General features: G+C 30.5%; 1 protein-coding gene across 4 annotated transcripts in view; it reads right to left on the bottom strand.

Annotated features, from left to right (window-relative positions):
* Positions 1–25553, bottom strand: part of LOC118186868 (transmembrane protein 120A-like) — an 86239-nt gene that overhangs the window by 36538 nt on the left and 24148 nt on the right. For 3 of the 4 annotated variants that reach the window (XM_035357039.2, XM_035357041.2, XM_035357040.2), the window contains exons 5-10: positions 20000–20059; positions 15747–15839; positions 7845–7934; positions 5572–5637; positions 5408–5469; positions 52–144 (exon numbers count right to left, since the gene is read on the bottom strand). In XM_035357039.2, coding sequence (XP_035212930.1) covers positions 52–144; positions 5408–5469; positions 5572–5637; positions 7845–7934; positions 15747–15839; positions 20000–20059 — 464 coding nt within the window. The remainder of the gene's footprint in view (positions 1–51; positions 145–5407; positions 5470–5571; positions 5638–7844; positions 7935–15746; positions 15840–19999; positions 20060–25553) is intronic. The other variant, XM_035357042.2, reaches the window with a different exon arrangement.

Here is a 25553-nt window from a genome sequence, read left to right as displayed (position 1 = left end):
ATACACTTTACACATAAATGCAGAATTATCATAGTAAAATCACATACTTACCCACTGTTATGTCCATGTTATACCTTTCTCCTAAAGCTCGTAATCGATACAGACACCCCTGTTGGTAATTATATTGTAAAAACTGCAAGAAACCTAAAATAGAAATTAATCAAAAATGATGAAATATTGAACTGCAGAGAGTAACATTAATTTATGAATTTATTGATACATTTATGGATTAATATTTCTAAATGACATGCAAATTAATATCTCTTTTGAATTTTAATTCTGATTCAACTAGGTGTCATCTATCTTTCATAAGATGATCCCTTGCAGATTTTTCATACAAGGAATATACAGTCAAACCTCGCTTAACAACCACCTCCCATAATGAGTGATTCACATAATGAGAATAATAAAATGTAAAAAAAAAAAAAAAAGACTCACTTAATAAGCAATGTTTTGAAGAACTTGTAAAGAGAAGACATCGTGACTTCACATGCAGGATCCTGCCTGCATTTCAGCTATCAATCTGTATACAACACTCTTACTGTCACTTGTGAAAGTTGCAGTCAGATAAAATATTGTGTATTTTTTGCAGTGCAATGTTTAAGCATATTTACATGTATGCCCACAAAAAAAAATGACACAAAAGACATGGGTAAGAAAAATCACAATCGAAGTCTAAAGTCAAATCATTGAGAAGCAAGAATGAGGTGTGAACATGATTAACTTACCATGCACATATAATTGGTCTTCATCAACGAGTTGCACTATACTCAATAAGGATAAGATTAAGAAGACTGATGCTTCAAAGGGTGTCACAAGAACGCAATGGACACATGTACTTGATGATGTTGAAAAACTGCTTCTCATATGGATCACCAAGAAGCAAATGCAAGGCAACACTATTAACAAAAACTTAATTTGTGAGAGGTAAAACTAATTTAAGATACCTGGATTGTCAATGGATGAAGAAGGAACATTTCTGGCATTCACAGCATCGCAAGGCACCAAGAAGCGGCAAATTCAGACATAAAGACAGACGAGAACTTCATTGGCATATTCAAGAAGCTCATAAATTCTGAGGGTTATTTGCTACAGCCAGTTTTTAATTGTGATGAGATGGGTCTTTTCTGGAAATAGATGCTGAAATGAACTTGTATTACAGCAGAGGAGAAAACATTGCTGGACCACAAGCCAATGGAAGACCGTCTCACACTGTTGATTTGTGCAAATGTGAGTGGTGATTTAAAAATTAAACTGCTACTCATTTACCATTCAGAAATTCCATAAGCTTTCAAAAAGTATAAAGATCAGGAGGGCAGGCTAAATGTCATGTGAAGGTCTAGCTACAAGACTCGAGTGACACATGACCCTATCATAGAGTGGATCAATAAAGTCTGTCTGTTAAAAAAAAAAAAAAAAAAAAAAAAAAAAAAAAAAGTGCTTGAGATGATTTTGGCATGCTGTGAATGCTTGCTATCGAAAATACTCCTGCACGTTCTCTATGCCTGAATGATGACCCCCTTGAAGAATTAAAATTCATCATGATCCAATTCTTGCCTTCTAACACCAATTCTTTATTGCAGATTAAGGAACAGCAGGTCATTTCAAATTTTAAAAATATCTACACTAAAACACCCTTCAAGCATTGTTTTGAGGTAATAGAAGAAAACAAGCTCATTCTCGGGGAGTTTTGGAAAGACCGCTTTCACATCGTTGCTTGCCTTAAGATGATCTGCAAGGCATGGCAGGGGGTCACTAAGAGAATCCTTATTTCTGCATGAAAGAAGCTTTGGCTCGATAACATTGTCAAATGTGACTCAAAGGGATTAGAAAAAGTGCCTCTGGAACCTATAATCAACTAGATTGTATCTCTGGCCAAGACTGTAGGACCAGAGGTAGATAGCAGTGACATCACTGAACTAATGGAAAATCACAGCCAAAGAGCCAATGAAGCTGCATTTTGCGGCACAGTGCAAAAAACTTCCAATGAAATAAAGGAGATGCTGGAAACATGGGAAACTTTTGCATCATATATTGAGAAGCCTCACCTCAATAAGACAGTAGTTATGTGCACTACAAATTTATTTAATGATAATGCCGAGTGTCATTTTAGCCAAAGTTTAAAGCTTAGGTAAAATCAAATGTCTTCAGATAACTTTCTTGTACTTCATAAAAAAATATTAGAAATAATAAATTACATTATTATAAATTTGTTTGAGTATTTTCTTTAGAATGGAACAAATTATCCTATTTTACAATGATTCCCATGGAAAAAATTGGTAGATAAAATTTTGAAGCTAAGGCAAAACCAAATGTCTTCCAGGTAACTTCCTCGTACTTTGTAAAAAAAATATTAGAAATAATAAATTACATTATTATAAATTTGTTTGAGTATTTTCTTTAGAATAGAACACATCCTATTTGACACTGATTAATGTGGAAAAAATTGTTTTGTTTAATGAGTGTTTCACATTACAAATAAGATTTGTGAACAAATTATGATCATTAAGTAAGATCCCACTGTATATAATTATCAAAGAAAATCCGAAGAAAGATCAGTAATTTATGAGACAGCATCTAATCACTAAGTAAGCTTTTTTGTCTGCACACTTAAGTCTCCATATAGGTTTTTTTTTGGGGGGGGGAATAATACACTAATGACTTACAGAAAGCTTATCATAAGTTAGCCCCCTAAAAAACTCTACATTAACTACAGCAAACAACATGAAGATTATTATAAGAAAGACACCATTAATTGTTCATATTCACACTATAATAATAAGCTTTAATAAGTTTTTTTAGCTATCAGAAATAGACCCCAGGATAGCCTACAACTTTTGCTACTCAGGTGAGTCTTGAGAGAAATGAAGCACACTGAATGAGTTAGTGGCAGTAATGTTTCCTGTTAGGTACAGTCAAATTAATCTTATTTATGAACACCATTGTTTAATTCTTATAAAAATTTCCATAGCATTTTATTTTACCACAAAACTGGAAAGAGAGTTTAAAAATAAATACAGTTTCACCAGAAAGCTATTAATTGGAAAATTATGATGCTATGGCAGGTGAAACATTCTTGAATGGAGATCAAATACAACTTTTTAATTTCCAATGTTAATGTGACTATCAAACAAAGCTTTAGATATCCCAAATTTATTTACAGAACACACTTTTGTTGACAGATATTGTTTGAATTGTGATGAGATTTTAACAGTGACCCTTGTTGACAGGATGGGACAGAGAAGAAAGAATATTGGGAAAATGAGAAAATAAATTTGGTAAAAACTTAGATTAATACAGTTAAACTGCTGTTAGTAAACAGTCACACAATCAAGAATTTCATGAGTGACTGCTGACATCGACAGTGCCTGCTAAATAGCAGTCTACTTAACAGACACACCTTGCTAATTTCAGGATGACATTAAAACACAATAAATATCAATCTGGTCAAAAATATCCAAACACTCCTTTCCAGGTTCTTCGTCTTAAGGCCTGTGATACATATGGCTCATGTCTATAAATTTAAAACTGTGAAAATGTAATTGTTATTTCTTATCTCAATCTTATAGTACAATCCTTATTAATTACTTTAAATATACAAATTTGTGTAATTGTAATTTTTTTAGAATCATAATTTAAAACAAAATGAATTGCTCGCTATCATGTTAATTTTCTGCCTCCTGCATGCTATCAAATATCAGTATCATTAACAAAATAATGTCTTTTACACAGTCAAAGGGTTCTGCAATGAGAAAGAGTAGCCCATCTTTTTCCTTATCTGCATGCTGTGCACTTATTTCATCACCTAAAAGTGTTTGTTCTTAAGCATTGAATTTGGCACAGTTTACCATTATGTTTTAGGCATTATTATTAATATGCAAATGCCAGTTTTCTGCTTTGAAGTTTACATTGTGTTATAATTTAAATTTAAAGTTCTTTATAAAGCTGGCTTATTTTAAAGATGTAGATGTTTATTCTTATTTCTGGGCTTCTTTCAAAGTTCCATATAATACTGAAATACTTTTTAGCCCAAAGGCTTAGCCCAGAAAAGCTATCAATTTTGTTTTGGCATTTTGCTTTGAAAACTTTGAATGTCAGTTCCCTTTTCAAATTGTTGCCACGAATATTATCACCCTGTGTAATATTTAAAGAAATTAAATAATGAAGAATCTACATAAGTATATGTATGTTTCTCGCATTGTGATAAAACAACAGTACCTAAAGCCATCAAATTTTGAGTAACGTAATTTTCCACTGAATATGGGCAGCTGGATGCCCTAATTTGGAATTTGAAATTTGTTTTATTATTAATTTCATATTTTGTAACACTTCAACGATTTCAAAGCAAGCAATGGCAAAACTGTACAGAAAAAACCATTTTTATCTTCAGTATGCGAGACTGTGTATCAGAAATTCTAAAGATATGCTCATTTTAAAATTGTTTTGTGATATTGCTGTTGAATTGAATTTTACGGTTTAAGTGTAAAGAACATGATATTTAATAAATAAAGGTGACACACAAAAGGTTAAAACAGTCCCTCTGGGCATAATGTAAAATCTGAAAGCTTTTAGACTTTTTTTTTTATTATTATTGTTGTTAATTTCAAGCATGACTGATAAAGAGACCAAGGGGCTTTGCTTTTTACGAATAGAGAATATTTGTTAAATTAAAGATAAAAAAATGAGATATACGCAAATTACATGAGGCAAAAAAATTAGCTAATTAATTGTTTATGATGATAAAGAATTTCAGTTTAAGTTAAGAATTTAACAATTTCATTGGATCATTAATATCTGTCTTTAGACATGAAGCATTTCATTCTGACAAGGCTTGAATTCAGCCGATGTCCAGTCAAAATCAGTGTCAATGTACTTTTTTTGAGTGAAATCGTAATTCTAGGCAGATGCAATGGTGCTTTAAATACGAGAGAGACTTGTAAAGCTGAACTGCAATATTAACAGAAGATTTTAGTTCCAAATTTTGTTTAACAATTAGTAAAGCTGATACAGAATAAAAGACTCAGTTTCCTTGGGTATATTAAAATACAAGGGAAAACTTCAGCAACTAAGGAAGAAAATTGTCCTTGTTAAAATCAGGAATAGGAATTTTTATGGGTCAAATTAAGTTGGTCAAAATGAAAAGCGGATTACAAACCAAAATAAAAATGCACTTATGCTTTTGTTAATTCTTTTGTGATGGCAAAACTAGCCATCAGTATGCCATCAGTGAATTTTATGAGTTGGTACTTTGTATATTTACATCATCAGTGTTTTCAGATTCTGATGTACTCAATATATTAAAATACTTTTCTCTTAGAAACACAGTGTTTATATTACGCATTTGGATATTTCTGATCAGCCAAAATATAAAGAATTTTTTTCCAGAATGTTGAATTCAGAAACTTACTAGAGTAGCATGAATATAACATGAATTGCCGCCTAAACAATTGATATGAAGGACCATCATGCCTGAAAAATAAAATATATTTATAAACCACATAAGGAGTAACCACATAAGCAGATGAATAAAATGTTTCATTTATTAAATCAATAAATATAAACATAACATACCACAATATTAATACACCAGCAAGAACTGTAGTAATAAAATGATGAAGTCTCCACCATCCTTTAATTCTAACGAAAAATAGATGGAATCATTCATAAAATATAAAAAAGGTTGATAATGATATAATAGATAATAACATAATGGCATATAACAACATATGATAAAAATAATAACAGATGATACATTAGTTACTAATTTATTAAATGCATCTATAAAAACTGAATACCCAACAAGTTGCAAAATAAAATTTTTGAGAAAATAACTGCATAACAAGGGTTCTATCTTTTACAAACTAATAATCAAAAAAGCAACGATGAAGCTATTTTCTTACAAATATTGAAATACTTGAACATATATGAATAATCTTTCCCCCTCCAATTTAGTGAACGCCATAACTAAAATCAATCTTCCCTTACTGAACTTAGCCATTTATTTTATTCATATGTTTTAAAGTTAATTGAAATCAAATCTCAATGGGGACAACTCATGTTTTATAAAACAGAAGAATATGTTAATGGTATCATTACACTGTGGTGCAAAAATAGTGACTCAAGTGACAGAATTCAGAGTTTCCTGCATTTAACTACTTACATTTAATAATATCTATTTAATCAAGCTAAAAACAAGGAATTTGATGAAAACTGAAACTAAGCAGCATCTAAAAGGCAAATTATACTTTATAACAAACTAATAAATGTTTCATGGATTACAAATTTCCATCCAACATTCTTAATAAAACAGGAAAAATATCCTGCTGTGACTGTGAATAGAAAAATGCTGATATTAATTCTGATTTGATTTAAGATGAAAGACATTTTATTTCTGTCCTTAATTTTACTAAGAAAGTACCGTATTTAACTAAATTACTCTCATAAAGGAAAAATATTAAACTTTAGTGACTCTCTTCTTTAACAAAGTTAAAAATAATTTATGAAATGCATGGTAAACAGTTATATTTATTTAAATTTACATTACATTCATATATATTTTTCTGAGATAACTATTGCCAAGCAATTTTTACAGATATTTCTTTTCAAATTGGATATTAAGTATGTTAATTTGGCTGCCCTCTATGAAAGAACTGATGAAAATCCCATACAGGTAGTCCATTTAGCATTGAAAAACAGAACTAAGTGTGAATTACAAGCATTTCATTTAACAATTGGTGAGTTGGTTTAATATTTCTGGTGCATAAATATCATTTTACATTCACAATAATTAAAAAAAATGCATATAGCTTCCTTTTGTTTCCTGTATTTGCAATGTACAAAAATTTAATAAAACTGAAAAGGTGAAATTAAAGCATTTCAATACTTTTTTCAGCGGTCAAATGATAAAAATCGCTGAACACTGATAATTCAATCAGTGCAGATCCTACGGAATGATCTGGTTATATGGGAGTCTTCATGGTTTTTCTAATGCATAATGTGAATTAAAGACCCCTCCCCCCCCCCCGTCAAAAAAAATTCCTCCATGAAGGCACCTACCCCCTTAGGCAGACAGGTCTTGTATGCTTTGCCATAATTAAAACAGTTCATTCAATTCTCATCTGAAGCACTTATATATATGTTTCCATACATTTCAAACACATCCTTTTTACATATTCTTACATTTATTGATTTATTTAATAGCCTTTAAACCTTCTGCTAATTCAAATAGTTTCTACATTAATCAAAATCTTTAAAATTTAAGATTTTAAAATCTGAAGCATTAAATATATAATGCTTTTATATTATGTAGGAAACTAAATTAGTATTTCATTGCACATTTAAAAAAGAAGAAATCATAAACTATTGTTCATATACCTTATTTTTTCTTTAGAAGACAGTTTAGTTTTTTACATTTAAAAAAAAAAAAAATCACACACTGCAAAAATGTTATAACTTGCAATTATCTTTTTATAGTACTAATTAAAAAGAAAGAACTTTTCTTTCACTAAAATTCTTTTTTACTAAATTATATGTTTTTAATCTTTTGGAGACATTTTCAGGGATACATATATATATATATATATAAAAAGACTCAGTGCTTTTGAGGCAGAAACTATACTTGCTTTGCTTCAAAATGAAAGAAAATGCTTTTTTTTTTACAAAATAAAATTTTACATTTGCTTATAAATGACTGTTAACTGATCTTTTTCCTACAAACACTGTAACATAAATTATGACATAAATTTTAAAAAATTCAGCAAAAATAACATTTCCTCTTCAGAGTAAATAATGCTTTTACTTTATTTATTTAATATATCATTTTCATAGTATATGCCTAACCATACCTTGAGCCATTGACAACTAGAATACTTTCTCGAATAGTTAAAGTGCAATAGTACCAGACTAGTAGAAAGTGTAGAAGAGCATCTAGTGTTCTAACATGCAAAATAATAAAACTCAATTAGTAAAACAAAGAAATAAAATAATAAAAAAAGTTTTTTTCACACAGAGGGGGGGAAAAACTGAAACATACAATGCACTAAATAAAACAAACACATTTAAATGAAACACAAAAATTTGCACTAAAATGAAACTCATTCCTAATTTCATTTCAATTACTATCTGTCCTAAAACTATATCCTTTAGAAATATCTTACAGTCAACTATATTTCCTCACTAAAAATAAAAATTGTTTCATCCTGTATCAAAGTTAGAGTAATTTTCAAAGATTTTTTTTTACTAAAACTCAAATGAATTTTCATGGAATATCAAAAAATGTCATTAAGTTAATTTCAAAGATACCTAATACTGAAAGAAATGCAAACTGCATTTCTGATAAACTATGTAACCAAAGTAATGCTACATTTCCAATTATAAATTCAATTCTATTTAACTCAGCAACAGATGCTAGGCATTTTTCCTGCCTGGTACAGTTTCTGCGGTTCCCAAATTCGAAATATTTTGCTGCCTAGTGCATCCCCTAAATTGTAAAAATTTTATCATCCCTAAACCCTGCTGTTTGCTTCTTCTCTAAATTCTAAAATTGCAACCACTCTGGAGCTGGCTCTGCTCAGCAATAATACATAACTAAAGCAAAATTAAAGAAATGATAGGCAAAAGGTACAGGTCACTAAAAGTGTGCCAAATACAAATAGGAGGAAACACTTTTATTGCATTTTTCTACGTAAACTCGCACAATTGTTTAGCAATAATACATAATACACCACAGAAAACTGAGTTTTTTCATAATTTTTAGTTCATACCATGTTATGCATGCATAGTACATATGCTTGGCAATTGCTGTACTCAGCTAACAATGTCAAAACATTTCTCAGGCTTCATAAAAGGAATAATCTGCATAACTTTAAGTAATTTAATATAAATTAGATTTCATTTTTATAAAGTATTTATAGTTTCTGCACTCACATTTGCTGAATTTGCTTCAAACAGTAGAAAAAAAAAAATGTACAAAGAAAACAAATATACAAAGAAAATTATTTATCATTTTAAACTTTGAAGATGCAAGGAAAATTACAAAAGGTGTAAGCCATGTATTTGGGTGTATAATGCACACCAGTGTATAACATCGTATAATTTCAAACCACAAATTTAATTTTTAGGTATATTCACCACATAACATGCACCCTTTTCTTTCTAAAGAAACTTGAAAGATATATGTGCAATGCTCTTTTCTTTTGAAGACATTCATTCCTGGGAAAATATTTTCCAGGCTTTTGAATAATGGTATACTGACTGACAAGTGATAAGGAGAAGAATATGTGTGTGTGGGAGAAATGATTGATGTAGTAAATAATCCTGCAAAGAGGGTGGGTTGTATTCAATGCCGCCGTGCCCAAGAATGCTATTCTAGGGTTTTAAGAAAAGAGAGATAATTTTGGGTAAGAATGCACTTCTGATCCAAAAGAATTTGCAGAGTCAAATGTTTTCTTCTTCTGTAGGCATTTGAAGCCATGACACTGATGTAAACATTGAATGCTTAAATAAATCACATTTGCCTCAGTTGAAAAATATTGTCCTATCTTTCTTTTTAGCAGTAAATATGACTCCAGCCAAACAAAGCAAACACAGTACTGGTTTCAAATGCAGAGCCATTCAGTTTGAGAAAGAAAATGGAAATCGTGCTGCAAGAAGTATGTTTAGTGTTAGTGAATGCTCCAAATGTGAGTGGAAGAAAAATGAAATCACAATAATTAATAGGCCAAAGAATAAGTGTGCTTTGAGTAAAGAAGTAATGAAATGGCCTATTCTAGAAGAGAGTGTTGTGAGCTGAGTCCTGCAAGATCGCTAGAAAGGATTAATTGTAACAAAAAATTGCTTTTGTTTATTTGCTTAAAGTGGGCAAAACGAATGCAAATCAAAATGAACACTTTAAAGTCAGTTTTGGTTTAGTCAATTTTAAGTTAAAAAATATGTTATGTCTTTTAAATAAACAAGATTTAGGTAGATGTAGAAATCTCATATTTGTATACTCATCTTTTTCTTATTTTTAAAATTATCATTTTTATATCTGGTGTATAATGCACACCTGTAAATTTTGATCTTATTTTTGTATTAAAAGTGCACATTATAGGCCAGAATATATAGTAATAAGAAATTAAGATGAGTGAAAATACTTATACAATAACATAGAAACCATAGAGAGGAATGTTATTCTGAAAGTCATAGATAGAGATCATTGTTCAGATTCCAAGTAATTAGGAAGTTTGGCATGTATTTTGTTTTTGAAAAAGCAATTTCCACGCCCTAACCACCATTTCTAAAGATGCCTCAGCTTCACAAACTCATGTTAAAGATAGTTTTCATCAAGAGTTGATGTACAATAGTGATAGTACAAAGGTACTATCTTGCATCAATTCTTGAGTTTCACTTCCGATTCCCTACTAAGCTTTACTCTGTTGGAAAAGACCAGAAACTGCAGGTTGCATGATTTATAAAGGTTTAGAAATCACACATTAATTTTCTTTAAAATTTCATAACATATCATATTATATGTGATCTAACAACATCCTAATAGAAAAATAATTATTATAAAGCAATTCAAGTGTCTTTTTAAAGGGAAGAGGGGGAGGGCAAATTACTTTTCACATAATAACAGCACAATAATCGCTATTTACCATTTGTTTCTTTGCAGTCCATTGCTATCTAAACACAAATAAAATCCACATTAATTTCTTTCAGGAATAAGACATCCAAAATGTCTAGGAAGGAAAAGGTGGATTATACTTGTGGATTATACCAGGATTTTTTAGTAATGATTATTCTGTTCCAAAATTCAGAATAATTTTTTACTTGTTGAAGAATGCTTGGCAGAATTAAATGTGATTTATTCTTGGGTTCTTTCTTCAGACAATATGGAATCCATCTTACACAAGCGGAAGACATTTCCAGGTGCTTCTTGATGATATCACATAATTTTGCTTCACCAACATTAAATTTATCTTAAATTCAATTAAAAAAAGATAACTTTTCAATTCTTTATATCTTTTCTATCTTCTCCGCTTTTACAATATTCTCATCATTCATAGACATAGTGGGTGCTGACTTCTTGTCTCATTCTGCATACTGTGCTTGCCTTTCTTAAAATATTTTCGCTACTTAAATATAGCCAGTTTTCTCTTTCCTTCTTTACCATACACAAGCATGATATTTCAAATACTTTTTAGCCACTTTTGTACAACTTGACACAATATTTCAATAGTAATCCTACACTAGGTAATATTGGTAATCCTCATTAATTTGCTAGTATAATGAGGTTTGATTTTCACAGCAAGCATACAAATGACAACTGAACATTGGTTTATTCCCATTAACAAAGCATTACATATGCTATCTTCATAGGGTTAATGTGATACTGTTGTTCCACTGATTTTCAGAATAAATGGCAGAATGCAGAAGCTGGACTAAAATCTATGAACTTGAAACATCAACTACTGATATTTATTGATACACCTAGTAACATTAAAAGCTGAGACATGTCAATGTCATAAGAAGCTTTAATTAAAAATATTGATTGCTAAGTTGTGATAACTATGCAGAATATGAAAAGACATTCATGAAATTTCAGTTCACAATTCAAGAGGAGACATATATTTGAAATGTGTTACTGACAGATGATCAATAAAGATACTCACTCAAGTGAGAACAAACAAGCAAAACAATCCATTTACTTCAATACATGTTAAATGTATACTATTTAAAAACTAAATGCTTGTTATGTGATATTTATATTACCTCAAATTTGAAACTTTTATTGTCATAATTAAATCTACCATTTTTAATGTTACAATTTCTATTGCAACTTAAAATATCCTAAAAGTGTTTCAAATAAAAAAAAGTCGAAACTTTCACAATGAAGGAAGACAAATAATGACTCACAAATTATGCATACACAGTTTCTGGAATATTTATAAATATATAATGAGAAATTAAAATAAAAAATGACACTTCAAAATCCTCCTGGTCCTCAAAATAGGTGTCCGCCGATAACATCGCGGAGAAAACAACGCAATGCGAAAACGTCGTGCTACAAAACATCGTGGGAGAAAACATTGCAAAGAGAAAACATCGCAGTTCTAAAACATCGCGGTACAAAATATCGTCGTCGAAAATAAAGCAGTTAAAAAACTTTGCAGTTTAAAAACATCGTCGTCGAAAATATCATGGTAAAAAATAAAGTACAGTCAAAAGTCGTTAATTCGGACACCCATAATCCGGAATGATCTATAATCCGGACCTCAAAGCTACAAACTTTCTGCGCATGCGTCGCGTTCACGCATGCGCACAGGCGTTTACGAGAGCGCGTAAGACCCTTACGGCTGCGAATATGTTTGTGCGCATGCGCGTTTAAATTGTAACGGAGTTATACGCTAAGCTAAAGTTATCTAATTCAGTTAATGTTGCCGATTGCGTTGTTCCTTAATCTTCGAATTGGATCCGGCTTATTATTTTTTGCAGACTGTTAGAGCAATTTTATAAAAGTAAGCTTGAATTTCCGATTATGTCAAATAGAATTTCCGATATATATTTACTACAAAGTGAAAGTATGTTTTGAAATCCGAAATCTGTTTATCAATTTCACGCTGCTCTGCGGCAGAGGGGGGCAGAAACGTCATTATTAGATTATGATAGATTAGAAAGATTATGTCAAATAGAATTTCCGATATATATTTACTAATATGTAATTTGTATCTACAAAGTGAAAGTATGTTTTGAGATCCGAAATCTGTTTATCAATTTCACGTGGCGGATTGGAAGTTGATCTGTCACCACTATCCTTATCTTCAGGGCAGATGTTTTTATTTTATTTGGTTTATAATTCCATACTAAGTATAGTATTTCATTCTGTCTTTGATATGATTTAAATCAAGTTCCTCGTCATTATAATTCGCTTCCGATAGTGAAGAAAGTGACCCACAGGTTATTGAAAACGAAAACATTTCGATTGACAAATTAGTCGGTATTCTCAACACAGCAATTATAGGACTTGAGCAGCGGAACTTTGTAACTAAACAAGAAATTATGTCTGTTTAATAGAATTAAAGAGAAAGTATTATCACATGAAGCGAAGCAACTTACATTGAAGGAAATGTTTAATAAAGTAAACAAATAAATATTAAGCTTTTTCTTTTTGTAAATTTTGATACCCTTTAGATCATAATTGTTCTTTATTTCATAAATTACGGTTTCATATTTTTAATTTTGTAATTTCTGCATGCCATCTTACCAGATTTAAACTGATGATCTATAATAAGGAAAAATCGATAATCCGGAATCGCCGAAGTCCCGACGAGTCCGGATTAACGACTTTTGACTGTATCTACAAATCATCGCATGACGATAACATCGCAGATATGCTTTTTTCAGGTTTTAATAATTGTAAATGGATATTCCTATAATGATTTGTGAGTGCAAGATGTAAAGAAGGATAATTTTTACTTTCACATTTTTTTTATTAACTAATAAATTTTTGCTGAAAAAGTAAGAAGAAACTTAAGCATAGAAAACTAAATGCAACTTATAGATTATACTTTTCATGAAAAATTACCAGTGAAAACTTTACAAAAACTGATTTATTAATGGCCTTTGTTAGTTAACTATGTCGGTTTAAAATTCTATTCAATGCTATAAGTTGCATTAATTTTCTATGCTTAAGTTTCTTTTTTATTTTCTCAGCAAAAATTTATTGATTAATAAAAAATATGAAAGTAAAAATTATCCTTCTTTCCATCTTGTGCTCACAAATCATTACGGGAATATCCATGTATAGTTATTAAAGCCTGAAAAAAGCATGTTTGCAATGTTATCGTCATGCGATAATTTGTAGATACTTTATTTCTTACCACGATATTTTCGACGACGATGTTTTTAAACTGCGAAGTTTTTGAAGCGCTTTATTTTCGACGACGATGTTTTAGAACTGCGATGTTTTCTCTTTGCGATGTATTCTCCCACGATGTTTTGTAGCACGACGTTTTCGCCTTGCGTTGTTTTCTCCGCGACGTTTTCGTCTGCGATGTTTTCGGCTGTAACCCTCAAAATAAATACCTGAATCTTAACATAAGCATAAATGTAATTGAACTAATATTTGCCATTTATATTTATATAATTAAGAAAATAAACCACTACCCATCGACGCAAAATATCTCAATTTTCATCTTAAATTCGAAATACACACAGACAGACATAAAAGCAACAAAGAAGAAAAAGCAATTTTATGGAAAAATGTATTTCACGTTTGAAAAATTTCTAAGGAAAAAGACACTAAAACTTTATAGGGTAATTATGTATTATCTGATACCCATGGCTTTCACAGTGCTCTGGGCAATAATTTGATAATAAATATATATTTTGTTCTTGCAATTATGTATGAACATTCAGTCACCAACAGTAAATAAGTCAAATGGCAATCTGTAAATGTAATATGTTTAGTTCAAAGCAATTCCTTTCCATTCTCACGTCTCATGGCACATTTAAATTTATTAGTATTTCATTTTCGTAACATGTTTCTATGAATTACATGCAATTTTATTACATAAAAATCAAAATACAGTAATAGCCCAAATAACTGGCATTCAAATAACCAGATATCTCAAATTACTGCAATATGTTAGAATTTTAGGGGGGGGGGGCAAAAAAAAAAAAAAAAAAAAAAAAATCTGAAAAATTGAGTGATTTGTAACAGCTTTATACAGCTCAAAGTATTAACACATTGCTACTAAACAGTGGAATTTAGCACCAGTAATGATAAGCAATGACATCAAATTCTTGATAAGTTGATTTAATTTTTATAAAGAAGGATTTAAGTTCTATTTTTTTCTCACATTTTGAGAAAATGGTTAATATTTGGAACTGCATGAAGAGGGGCATTTTCAAAGTTACATAGTTTCCATTTTCAAAGTTTTGATACTTGACTTTGAAAACGAATAAACAATGGCAATGTAATGAAACAATTTTAAGGGATTCAAATTTTTTATACGCTTCACCTGCAATCTGCATCTTTTTATTACCTAATTAAACAAGGAATGATCTGCTCATTTCGACTTCTGCTAAAATGATTGGTGCCAAATTTAATATTCGTTTGCCGACATCTCCACCAAATTTAATACTCAGTAGGATTTCATAATCAGATCAATGTTTTACTTTCATGTTTGAGGCTTATGAAAAACAGCAGATTTATGTCTGAAATGCTTTTCTCCCCTTAAATTTAGATAATTTCAAATGTAGCCTTTTAATATTCACACTTGTTACAAAAAAGATGATTGATTTTATAATTTTAAAGAGGAAATTTTCCCCATCCATTTGGCTTTTCTACTGATATTTCCACTTTTTTATATCTTAATTATCCAGAATTTTCATGTATCCAGAATTTGGGATTTCCTGAGCTTTCTGAATAATCAAGCTTTCGTTGTACCACCATTTTTTGGGCAATATACTGAAATCCCGAAGAAAAAAAAAAAAAAAAAAAAAAAAAAAAAAGGTTCTTATTCTTTTATAGTTTAAAAATAACACGCACCTGTGAATAAAGATTAGACAAAGTACAGAAACATATTTATCACCATACAGAATTTTAACAACCAATCAGATACTTCAAGTTGTAGCCAACAAAAATTTAAGAATGTCATTTCAGAAATGTCAAGTATCATATGTAAATATGCATTATTAATAATAAACTTGTGTATAAAGGTTTTTTTTAAACTACAATTATTATCATTTAAAATATTACAAACCTGTATGTTGTTAAAATATTCAAGAATGAAAGGATGAGGACAATAATGGTGACAACTAGCTTAAATCTTTCATATTCATCTTTATATTTGTACCTAAGCATAAAAGAATTTATTAAAAGGTTTGCAAAATAAATACTTAAAGGAATGTATGATTTACAGTTTTAAATCACAATTTTAAAAGATATATCATTAAAATGTTGCAATAAATTAAATTTTTTTCAATATTCTCATAGGAAGTCTATAGGAGAGGAGAAGGATAATAACATAGATCTCTCAAACAAAATTGTTGTGTAGCGAATTTAATATAATTAAGTGATTCATAAAAATCAAAATTTTAATTTGTAACTATTCAAAATTTGAGCTACATAACAAGTTTGGTTATATTCTTTTATTTGGCTTATTAATTCTAGTGTAATCTATTTCGGCTATTCGAGTTTACGCGAACTGCGTCTTCAATCTTGTACACTCAGACAATGGATATAGGTGAATTTCATGTAATAAACTCAGTTTTTCATTTCAGTTATAGGTGAATTTCATGTAATAAACTCAGTTTTTCATTTCAGTTATAGGTGAATTTCATGTAATAAACTCAGTTTTTCAGGTTAAAAATTAATTTGATTTCTTAATATTTAATATCATTAGTTGCAGAAAAATTAGCTCTTTAATTTGACATAACTTTCGTTTTCCTAACTTTAATTGCATTTTAGTTATGAGCTTTAATTAATAGTTTTTTTTCCCATTTTCTTTGTGATTTCTCCTTTGGGGGGAAGAAGTGCCCTTTTTCGGTAAAATAGTCGTTTTTTCGAGTTTCAGCATTCCTTCGTTGGGACTGCTTACAGGGTTGTTGAAATTCCAAGTTTTCTCCCTTCACTAGGCATGGTTATTTGGCGACGGCTTGGCGACTTAGAATTTCCGTTGGGGTTTCAAAGTGGTGGCTTTGGTGAGTTTGCTAACATGAAGGAATGCTGTAGTTACAACTGGTTTAACTATTGGCGAGGAGTGAGTTGTGCCAAGTTGGCAGTCCGACGTTCTCCCTTTTAACGGGTTGTTTTGTGGGACGAGGTGACTTTTGACTTTTTTCGCTTATTACACTTTCGAGCACGAATTAAGCTGTTCTCAGGGGATTAGAGGCACATGCTCTGCGAGCCGGCTAAAAGGAAGAAATGGCGGAGTTTCTCCCGCGTGATCTACGGGGCTCTTGCCCTCGAAAGAAAAATGCCAAAGATTAATTTTCATCAGCCCTATTTTCATCTGCATAATTTTTTTTTTTTTTTTTTTTTTGCATTTACTATCAATAAGTTTCAAATGTTCTATCTGCGGTGAATACCCACATGAAATAGTTTAACAACAGCTTACGTCCAGCACTCAGTGATCTTCAGACGAAACCAAAAATCTCGTCAAAACTGATGACCTGTTGCAGAGCCATCTTCAAGGATGATATCTGTTGCTGAAAATTGTCGATAACCTGCTCCAGTGCTAGTCCTTAAGGAGTCAAGAATTCATCTAACTAAAATTTCTTCAACCGAGGTCAATGCTGGTGACGCTTCTACTTCAAGAAATTCAAGGACAATAGTTTCCATAGAACTTTCTACAAGCCATCTCAGTTTTAAGTGATTTTTACGCTTATACTTCAAGAAATTCAATGACAATAGTTTCATAGAACTTTCTACAAACCATCTGGGTTTTAAGTTGTGACCTGTTAAATTAAGAAATTCTTCTTTGACCACCTCACCAACCAGGCCTCCTAGAAGCGACAGCTAAATGATTTTTTTTTTTTTTTTTCTCAATAGTTAATGGTTGATTTATTTTATTATACACTATTTCTTCTGTACTTAAGAAATTTTTTTTTCTTGTTATAGGTAACTTAATTATAATGGCTAGGGGAATATATTATTAGTTAAATAATTTAATTAGGCAGTACAAATTTTTTTTATCGTTAAGATTTTTATATCAGGTGCAATTAATTGGGTTTCATTACTACGCTGTTGGAATAAGTTGTCTGTTAAGATGTAAAGCCTGACTTTATTTTAAAATATTTTACCCGGTTTATTCTCTCATCTCAACACTCAAAAATTAAAATGTGCAATAAGAAATTAGTATCATTTTGTTTATGTAACTAAGTTCATAAATGCTTATTCTGTGTGGAATGCTCTTGCAAAGTGTAAATTGTTAAATATTTCCTTTTTTTCTCCCCGGGGAGGGTATGTTATTCTATCATACAATGTAAACGATTATGCTTACCAGTGTGAATTCAATATAATGTTTGATATTGCAGAATGTTTTGAAGGAAAATTGTGAGTTTATTTTGTTAAAGTATACCTTTTATTTTATTCAATTATTTCTCCCTAACTGGTTAAAATTTTCTAAAATATAAATTGCTTAAGAGTTAAATAAATAATCATATTCTACTGGATCAGTCAATGGTATGTTTATTTGTGCTCATGTCTTTCACCAGTCCACTACTTAGTTTTATTTCAGGGTTAATTCGGTTAATACACAACTCAAATGATTTTTTTTTTTTTTTTTGGATTAGGTTTTAGGTCAAGTAGATAGGAAAATCTTGTGTGTTACTGTGTCTCTTTAAAAGGCACATAACAAAATGAATTTAAGTGTTTGAAATTAATAATGCTTCCATATAGTATTTATAGTTGCTTGACTCTAAAAATATCCCCATATGAACAAAAGTAATTAATAAAATCCCCATACGAAAAGAAGTCATTAGTGAAATAACCCCATTCAACACATCAAATTTAACAAACAATTAAACATTAAGTATTTCATTATCAATTATATAATGCATCTACATTACAGTGATACCTTGGTATATTTTAATAAATTGTTCCAGATCTGTGAAGATATATTAAACAAAACTTTTCGAATATGAAATAAAGGTAAAATAATTAATCTGTTCTCACAAAAATCCTATTATTATTGTTATAACACTGTTAAATAATAAAATACAAATATAGTGGATGAAGTATATATCGTACATAAATGAAAGTACTGTACATAAATGTTTTTCTGACCATCCAGATCAAAAGGAATTTTTTAACAAGCTTTAACATCTCCAATCTTTGGTAACCGATTTTATTCTCATTGCAATATTAGCTGATTTAATAGCGTCTGTTTTTCACAATCATAAACAGCATCATACTTGGCATATAGTATGCAATAGCCAAGTCTTGGATATGCATACCATCTTTACACTTTCCAACAAGCTCTTTTTTCACATGGTGATCCTAGCAATTTTCATCATTGCTTGATTCTTCTCATTACAATTCCTAAAACTCCTCGTTAATGAATTAAAAAAATTATAAATACACAAAAATCACTTGAAAATTCAAAATTTTCTACTGAATATTGCAGTTGTTTACTGTAAAGTAATAACAGATGTACTAATGTTCATGGGCAGCAACATACATTTTCTTGAAAGAGGTGAACAAGTGTAGCGCATGCAGTCATGATTTATCAGACACGAGTTATATTCCAAACAAATGTCATACTATATCAATCACAAATTTTCACATCCCACAAAAATAAATACCAAGTCGGATGTATTTCATAGTGGAGAATCACTGTATTTATATGTGCATTATATTTTATTACCAAGGTATCACTGTATTTATATGTGTGTGTGTGTATATAATAAATTACTAAATTCTTGTTAAATACTATTTGTACTAGCCATGATCTCTATCAAACACAAGTGCATTAATTCCGTCAATCATTAGTGATATTTAAACAAATGAGACACTTGTAAATTCAAATAAACAAAAACACTGACACAATGATACAGCAAATATCTAAGATATTCTTGAATATCCATTAATCAAGATATTAGATATAGAATAAAAGTAAAATAATAATAATAAATAAAAAGAAATGCTCAGAATAAATCTCTCAACTTATTCTTCCATCTACGTTTCTTCAGAATTTTTATAAGAAATTTAAAAATAAATTCAAGCTAAAGAATTAAAAATAAATGAATAAAAATCAATAAAAAACAGTGATAATATCACCGATCAATAAATTTCGGCTCATTATAAAAAATTTCAATTATTAAAAACAAACAATAAGAAACAATAAAGAAATATTTCTATTTTTGTATATTTTTAGCATTCATTTGCATGCTGATTAATTCTCATCAATCCCCCCTTTGCTCAAAAAATTTTCTAGCGAATACCCAAAGATAAAAAATGCATTTTTTAGTAAACTGAAATGAATTTCTGAATGAAGGCAATAAAGATACATACTTTTCTTCTTCATTTAAAAGTGTGACATTAACATTTCCTAGCACAATTTTCAGATACAACCTACGAAAGGAAAACAAAATCTCTTTGCAATGTATAAATTAAAGATGAGGAAAACAAATTTATATTATTTTGAGCACAAAATCTAAATTAAAATTAAAAAATCTCAGGATAAAAAACAACTTAAATAGCACCAACATGTATAAAAGAACAGTTACATACAGAAACTGTATAAAAGTTTTTATATAATTATTGGCACTGTTCTATTAAAAGTTATACCAGTAGGTACTTTTCTTATTTTGGTATATTTCCTTGGCAGCTTTGTTCATACTAGAAAGATAAAGATATTTCGAACAAAAATATGGTTTGTTTGATAATGCATTCTTTTCATTACTGCTACTCAACTGTCATTGGATTTATAGTGTCAGCTTTGGTTCACAAAACTCAATAGACATTAAAATAAATAAAATTCACAACAGTTCACAAGAATAATTACATGTGAGACATATAATAATTCTTGTTATTTTGTATTAACATTGATAAGCACACCAAAATTTTTGAAAGTGATGAAAATTTATTCTCAAAAAGAAAAAAATAATGTAGGCCATATTTCGCCCCCTTTCTTCATAATATGTTTCTGAATGATTTTGTCATGAAATTAGACAATGCTCCCTTGTTGGCATTCCTAAATGTTCTGTTTCATATAGTATTAAGACAAAGGCATAGGGAAAAAAGAGCTAAGTACATAAATACAACACCAGAAATGCATGTAATTGTTTAATGGAAAAATACTTAATTATTAAATATCATTACCTCAGGAACAATCATGAAAATATAACCAAATTTAAGTAATTTGCTCAAATTCTTAAAAGCATTTTAAATTCACCTTTTAAGGTATTTTAAATTCAGCTTTGTAAAAGTTAGTTTAAAGACAAAATGAGAGATGCAACAGAGTTTCATGGAAGGCAAAATGTATGTGGGTTCTTCTAATTAGCACATCGTTGATATCAGTTGTCAAGTTAATAACAATACTGAGAAATACTATGTCTAAAAATTATGACAGCAAACAGTCTTAGCAACAAAACATCACTTATGAAACACAGTTCTTAAAAGAAAATAATATTCATTGACTATGGCAGCAAATACTAAAGAAGATTTTTATTTCATGGAAGGAAACAACTGCTAAGTTCATGTACTATTTCTAAGACCTCAGTTTTGACTCAAACTGTTTGAAGGAAACATTTCAAGCAAAATTTACACAGCAGACTTCCTATAACAAAACCATTTGCGTCACAAATAAATACAAAATGGAGACTACACTAATATCAAGTACATAAAACATAGAATGCTGATCAACAGTATATATATTTTAAACATAGGCAAAAAAGCAACCTCAGTTTGACATAGATTTTGAATAACATTCTGTTGTATTTTGAGGGTGATCAGACAGAGATCCATCTTCTTCACAAGCAAAAAGATTTTGGTAAAATAGGCGGTGCAAAAATTATTTTTCTATCAAAAACAAGTCAAGCAAAGTAAACACAAACAGAGAATTATCTGTAAGGTAATAGTAATAAAATGCAGAAAACTAATATATTAGAATTATGAAAGCATTAGGAGGGACTGGATTACAACCATTAATTGAAACATTTTTTGAATGTGAAAAGCTTCAAGAAAATCTAATTTACCAAATAAAGGATTTTTAGAAATGTGAAATCTTAACACTTTTTTAATTTGGCTGATGTATGGGATAAACTGCATTGACAAGATATGCTGTTAATTTCCCAAAAACTAAAATCAGAGATGGGATCTTTAAACTAAGTTCACGAGAAAGCAAAGATTCCAATGAATAAACTTTGAAAAGATGACATATATAAGACTAAAAAAAAAAAAGCCATTTTCAATTTAGCAGGGTGACATGATTTAGCATGGGAAGACAAGTAGACAGATAATGGTTTACAATAAACAGTAGTGCTAAAACCAAAATTCATAATGGATGAGTATATCAAGGAAAGGAAGGCAATTACCAGATTCAATTTCAAAAGTTGGATTGGATGATCGAATCAATCAAATTAATAATACAAAAAATCTTAACTAAATATTCTTTATAATGATAAAAAAAAAATGTACCATCTGTATAGCAAATCAAGAGCTAAAAAGATAGTTTTCAAATACTTTGACCTAGAAACGGTGCATGTAAATGTTAGTATCATGAACCATATATTTGGAATGAGAGCATTACAGTTTGGAAACAGCAATTATTTTGGAAAATGAAATGGGTCTGACTCAAAAAAGCTTATAAATTTCAGTATGCATGAAATGGAATTCTTAAAGTTTGCTAAAGATATTTTTAATGCTCTTTTGACAGGAACACTAGTAAACAGTGAATTAAATTAAAAGAAATCATAACTGAGCACTATGAAGAAATATCTTTAAATTCACTGATGACATTAACAGAACTTTTTACACTGCATTGTTTCTAACAATTATTCTCCAAAATCACCAAGCAGTGTTTACTGCATCCTCAGTAAACACTGCTTGGTGATTTTGGAGAGCATATGCAAACTCATTGGCGCGTTTGGAAAAAATTGTTTGAGTATCTTTCAATGATGTAGCCAGTGCCATATATTTTTTTTTTTTAATTTATAAAAATATACTTTTTTCAAAAAATCATTCTATAACTTTTTATGTTAATGTTCCCCCCATGTACATAGAGATAAGTTTTCACTAAAACAATTAAAGAATTGTACAAACTTGCCATCATGCACAACCTCAGGATGGTGCACTGGCCACGATCACTAATTGCCTCAGAACAGTTAAAGCTTCAATGTACAGTCTAACATAATGAAAATAAAAGAGAGCAAACTCCACAGTTACATTACCATTCATTACTTCAGAAATAAACATACTCAATGAGAAAAAGAAATACTAGTCAGAAAAGTGAAAACTGAATTTTACAAGTGCAAATCCCCATGTACTCAAACACAAGAACACTGTGTGAATGCCTGGGTTTTGGTGACACAGTGGGTTGGCACATAAATACTTTTTAGAGATATGGTTTGTTGCCTCATCAATACTATTTCGCCCTTTCTTAGTGGGTATGTGGAAAAATAGTGAGAAAATTAAAAAAGTCAATATTGGGTAAAATATATGGTACTAATCTTTAATTAGAAACTACAGTCAAAATTCTTTAATCCGGACCTCAAAGCTACAAACTTTCTGCGCATGCGTCAACACATAATGCATTCATGCATGCCCATAATACCTTTATGCATGGTTAATGTACAATAGACGGCATAAGCTAAGCTAAAATTATCTATTTCAGTTAATGTTGCAGATTGCGTTGTTCCTTAATCTTCTAATTGGATCCGGCTTATTATTTTTTGCAGACTGTTAGAGCAATTTTATAAAAGTAAGCTTGAACTTTCGATTATGTCAAAAATAATTTCCGATTCTGGAGCTGCCAAAGGATCTACAAAGGGAAAGCATGCTTCGATGTCCATCAAACAAAAAGTGGAATTGCTGCAAAAAATGGATAAATGAATTGGAAGTTGATCTGTCAGCACTATCCTTATTTCAGGGCAGATGTTTTTATTTTATTCGGCTTATAATTCCTTACTAAATGTAGTGTTTCATATCGATGTACTCCATCTTTGATATGATTTAAATCAAATTCCTCGTCATTATAAATATTATGATCACACATCAAATAGTTTTCTGGTTGCAATTTTCTAATTTCGACTATGCGTAATGTATGCTTTACGCATGCGTGCATTGAAAGAAAAGTTTAATAAAGTAAACAAATAAATATAAAGCTCTTTTTTAGTAAATTTTGATACCCTTTTGATCATAATTGCTCTTTATTTTATAAATTACGGTTTCATATTTTTAATTTTATAATTTCTGCATGCCATCTTACCAGATTTAAACTGATGATCTATAATCCGGAATCGCTGAAGTCCCGACAAGTCCGGATTAAAGACTTTTGACTGTATTCAGTGGAAAGGAATTCCAGCTCTCTAAATTTTGGGAAAAACAAACTCCAATGCAATTACCAATACATGGATTTAAACTGAATTGGGAATATATAAGAGGACTTAGCTGTTTCAACTTTCGAGAAATAGGACAGTTAAGGATCTTCACAAGCTTCCACTAATTAGTTTCATGACTCCATCAATGTACATGCATTTGTCAACAGCAACAATCTATTCACCTTTAATCAACTTTGGAGATAAAAATTCTAAGACAATGTTGCGTGCGTACGGGTTCGTTATGAAATGAATGCACAAGTCCGATGAAAAATGAACAAAAATTTATTATTATCACAACAAAAAAAAAAAAAAAAATGCTTAAATTTTCTCAAATTATCATGCAGTATTACAATATCTCACAGTAGTTATCTTTTAACTACTCAAATGTCTAATAGAACGTAATTCAAAACAGCTAAAGAACGCTAATCCGCGAATTCGCTACAATCAACAAGAGCAGTTTTTCTAAACAACAACAAACTAAGCAACAACTACAAACTGAGATATTTTCCTCCTTTTATAAGATTTTAAAATCACACGCTAGAATTTTCCAGTACTTTCTCGAAATCAAAAAGAGATATTTATTTATTTAATGTACGCGCTCTTGTATTTTCAATTTTTCGGCTTAGCTTTCTTTTAATATTCGTCACGCGCTGCACTGCGCGAGAAATAAAACCATTTAATTTATAATTGCACTAACATTAGCTTTTTAAATACCAAATTCGTAACACTGCCCCCTTCCCAAGGACTGCACGTCCCGGGCAGTACAATCCCTGGACAGGAAGCTAAACTTACAACTGTGGCATAAATGCAACTGAGGCATAAACATTACATCACAATATCAAACAACATGAACAATAAATGCAATAACTAACTTAAACAAATCAAATACTGTCAAATACTAAATACAAAACAAATCAAATACTATCAAATACTAAATACAAAACAAATCAAATACACATTTAAAAACAAAAAAGACCATGGTCTGATACTATTTACAATTATTTACATTATGTACTATGGCCATAGTAATAAGCTAACCTGTTGTAAGAGTTCGAAGACTCACGGATCCGAACCACGTCGTCATTTGTGTTCAGTACTGTATATGGACCATCCGAAGGTGACTGTAATTTAGGACTCAGTCCTTTTCGTTGAATTGGGTTCCACAACCACACCTTGTCTCCTTTGTTGGATCTCTGTCTAGTAGCTCTTGTGTCGCATCTGGTCTTCATTTTCTCCGTCGGCAAGCTGAGTCGCTTTCGTGCAGAACGGTGCATCCCCTCAAACCGGGCCTGGGCATCTTGGATGTGTTCCTCAGGCGATGAAGGCGCATCCGTAGGGCGACTAAACAGGCGGTCACAAGGCAGACGAAGGTCTCGACCGAAGAGCTTCTGGGATGGAGAATAGCTGGTAGTCTTGAGTTTCTTTTCGACCCTGGTATGATTTCGGCAGCTTCCCGAGCTCGATCTTTCGGACAAGGCGTCGACATTTCCAGGCGAGGATCCCTTTTGAGGATGGATAATCATGCC

Source organism: Stegodyphus dumicola, chromosome 7, assembly GCF_044657685.1.
Source record: "Stegodyphus dumicola isolate Sdum_Otavi_A_Nest chromosome 7, ASM4465768v1".
NCBI classification, from domain to species: Eukaryota; Metazoa; Arthropoda; class Arachnida; order Araneae; family Eresidae; genus Stegodyphus; species Stegodyphus dumicola.
Note: the sequence above shows the minus strand (reverse complement) of the source record. Positions and strands in the feature narration are given on the sequence as shown.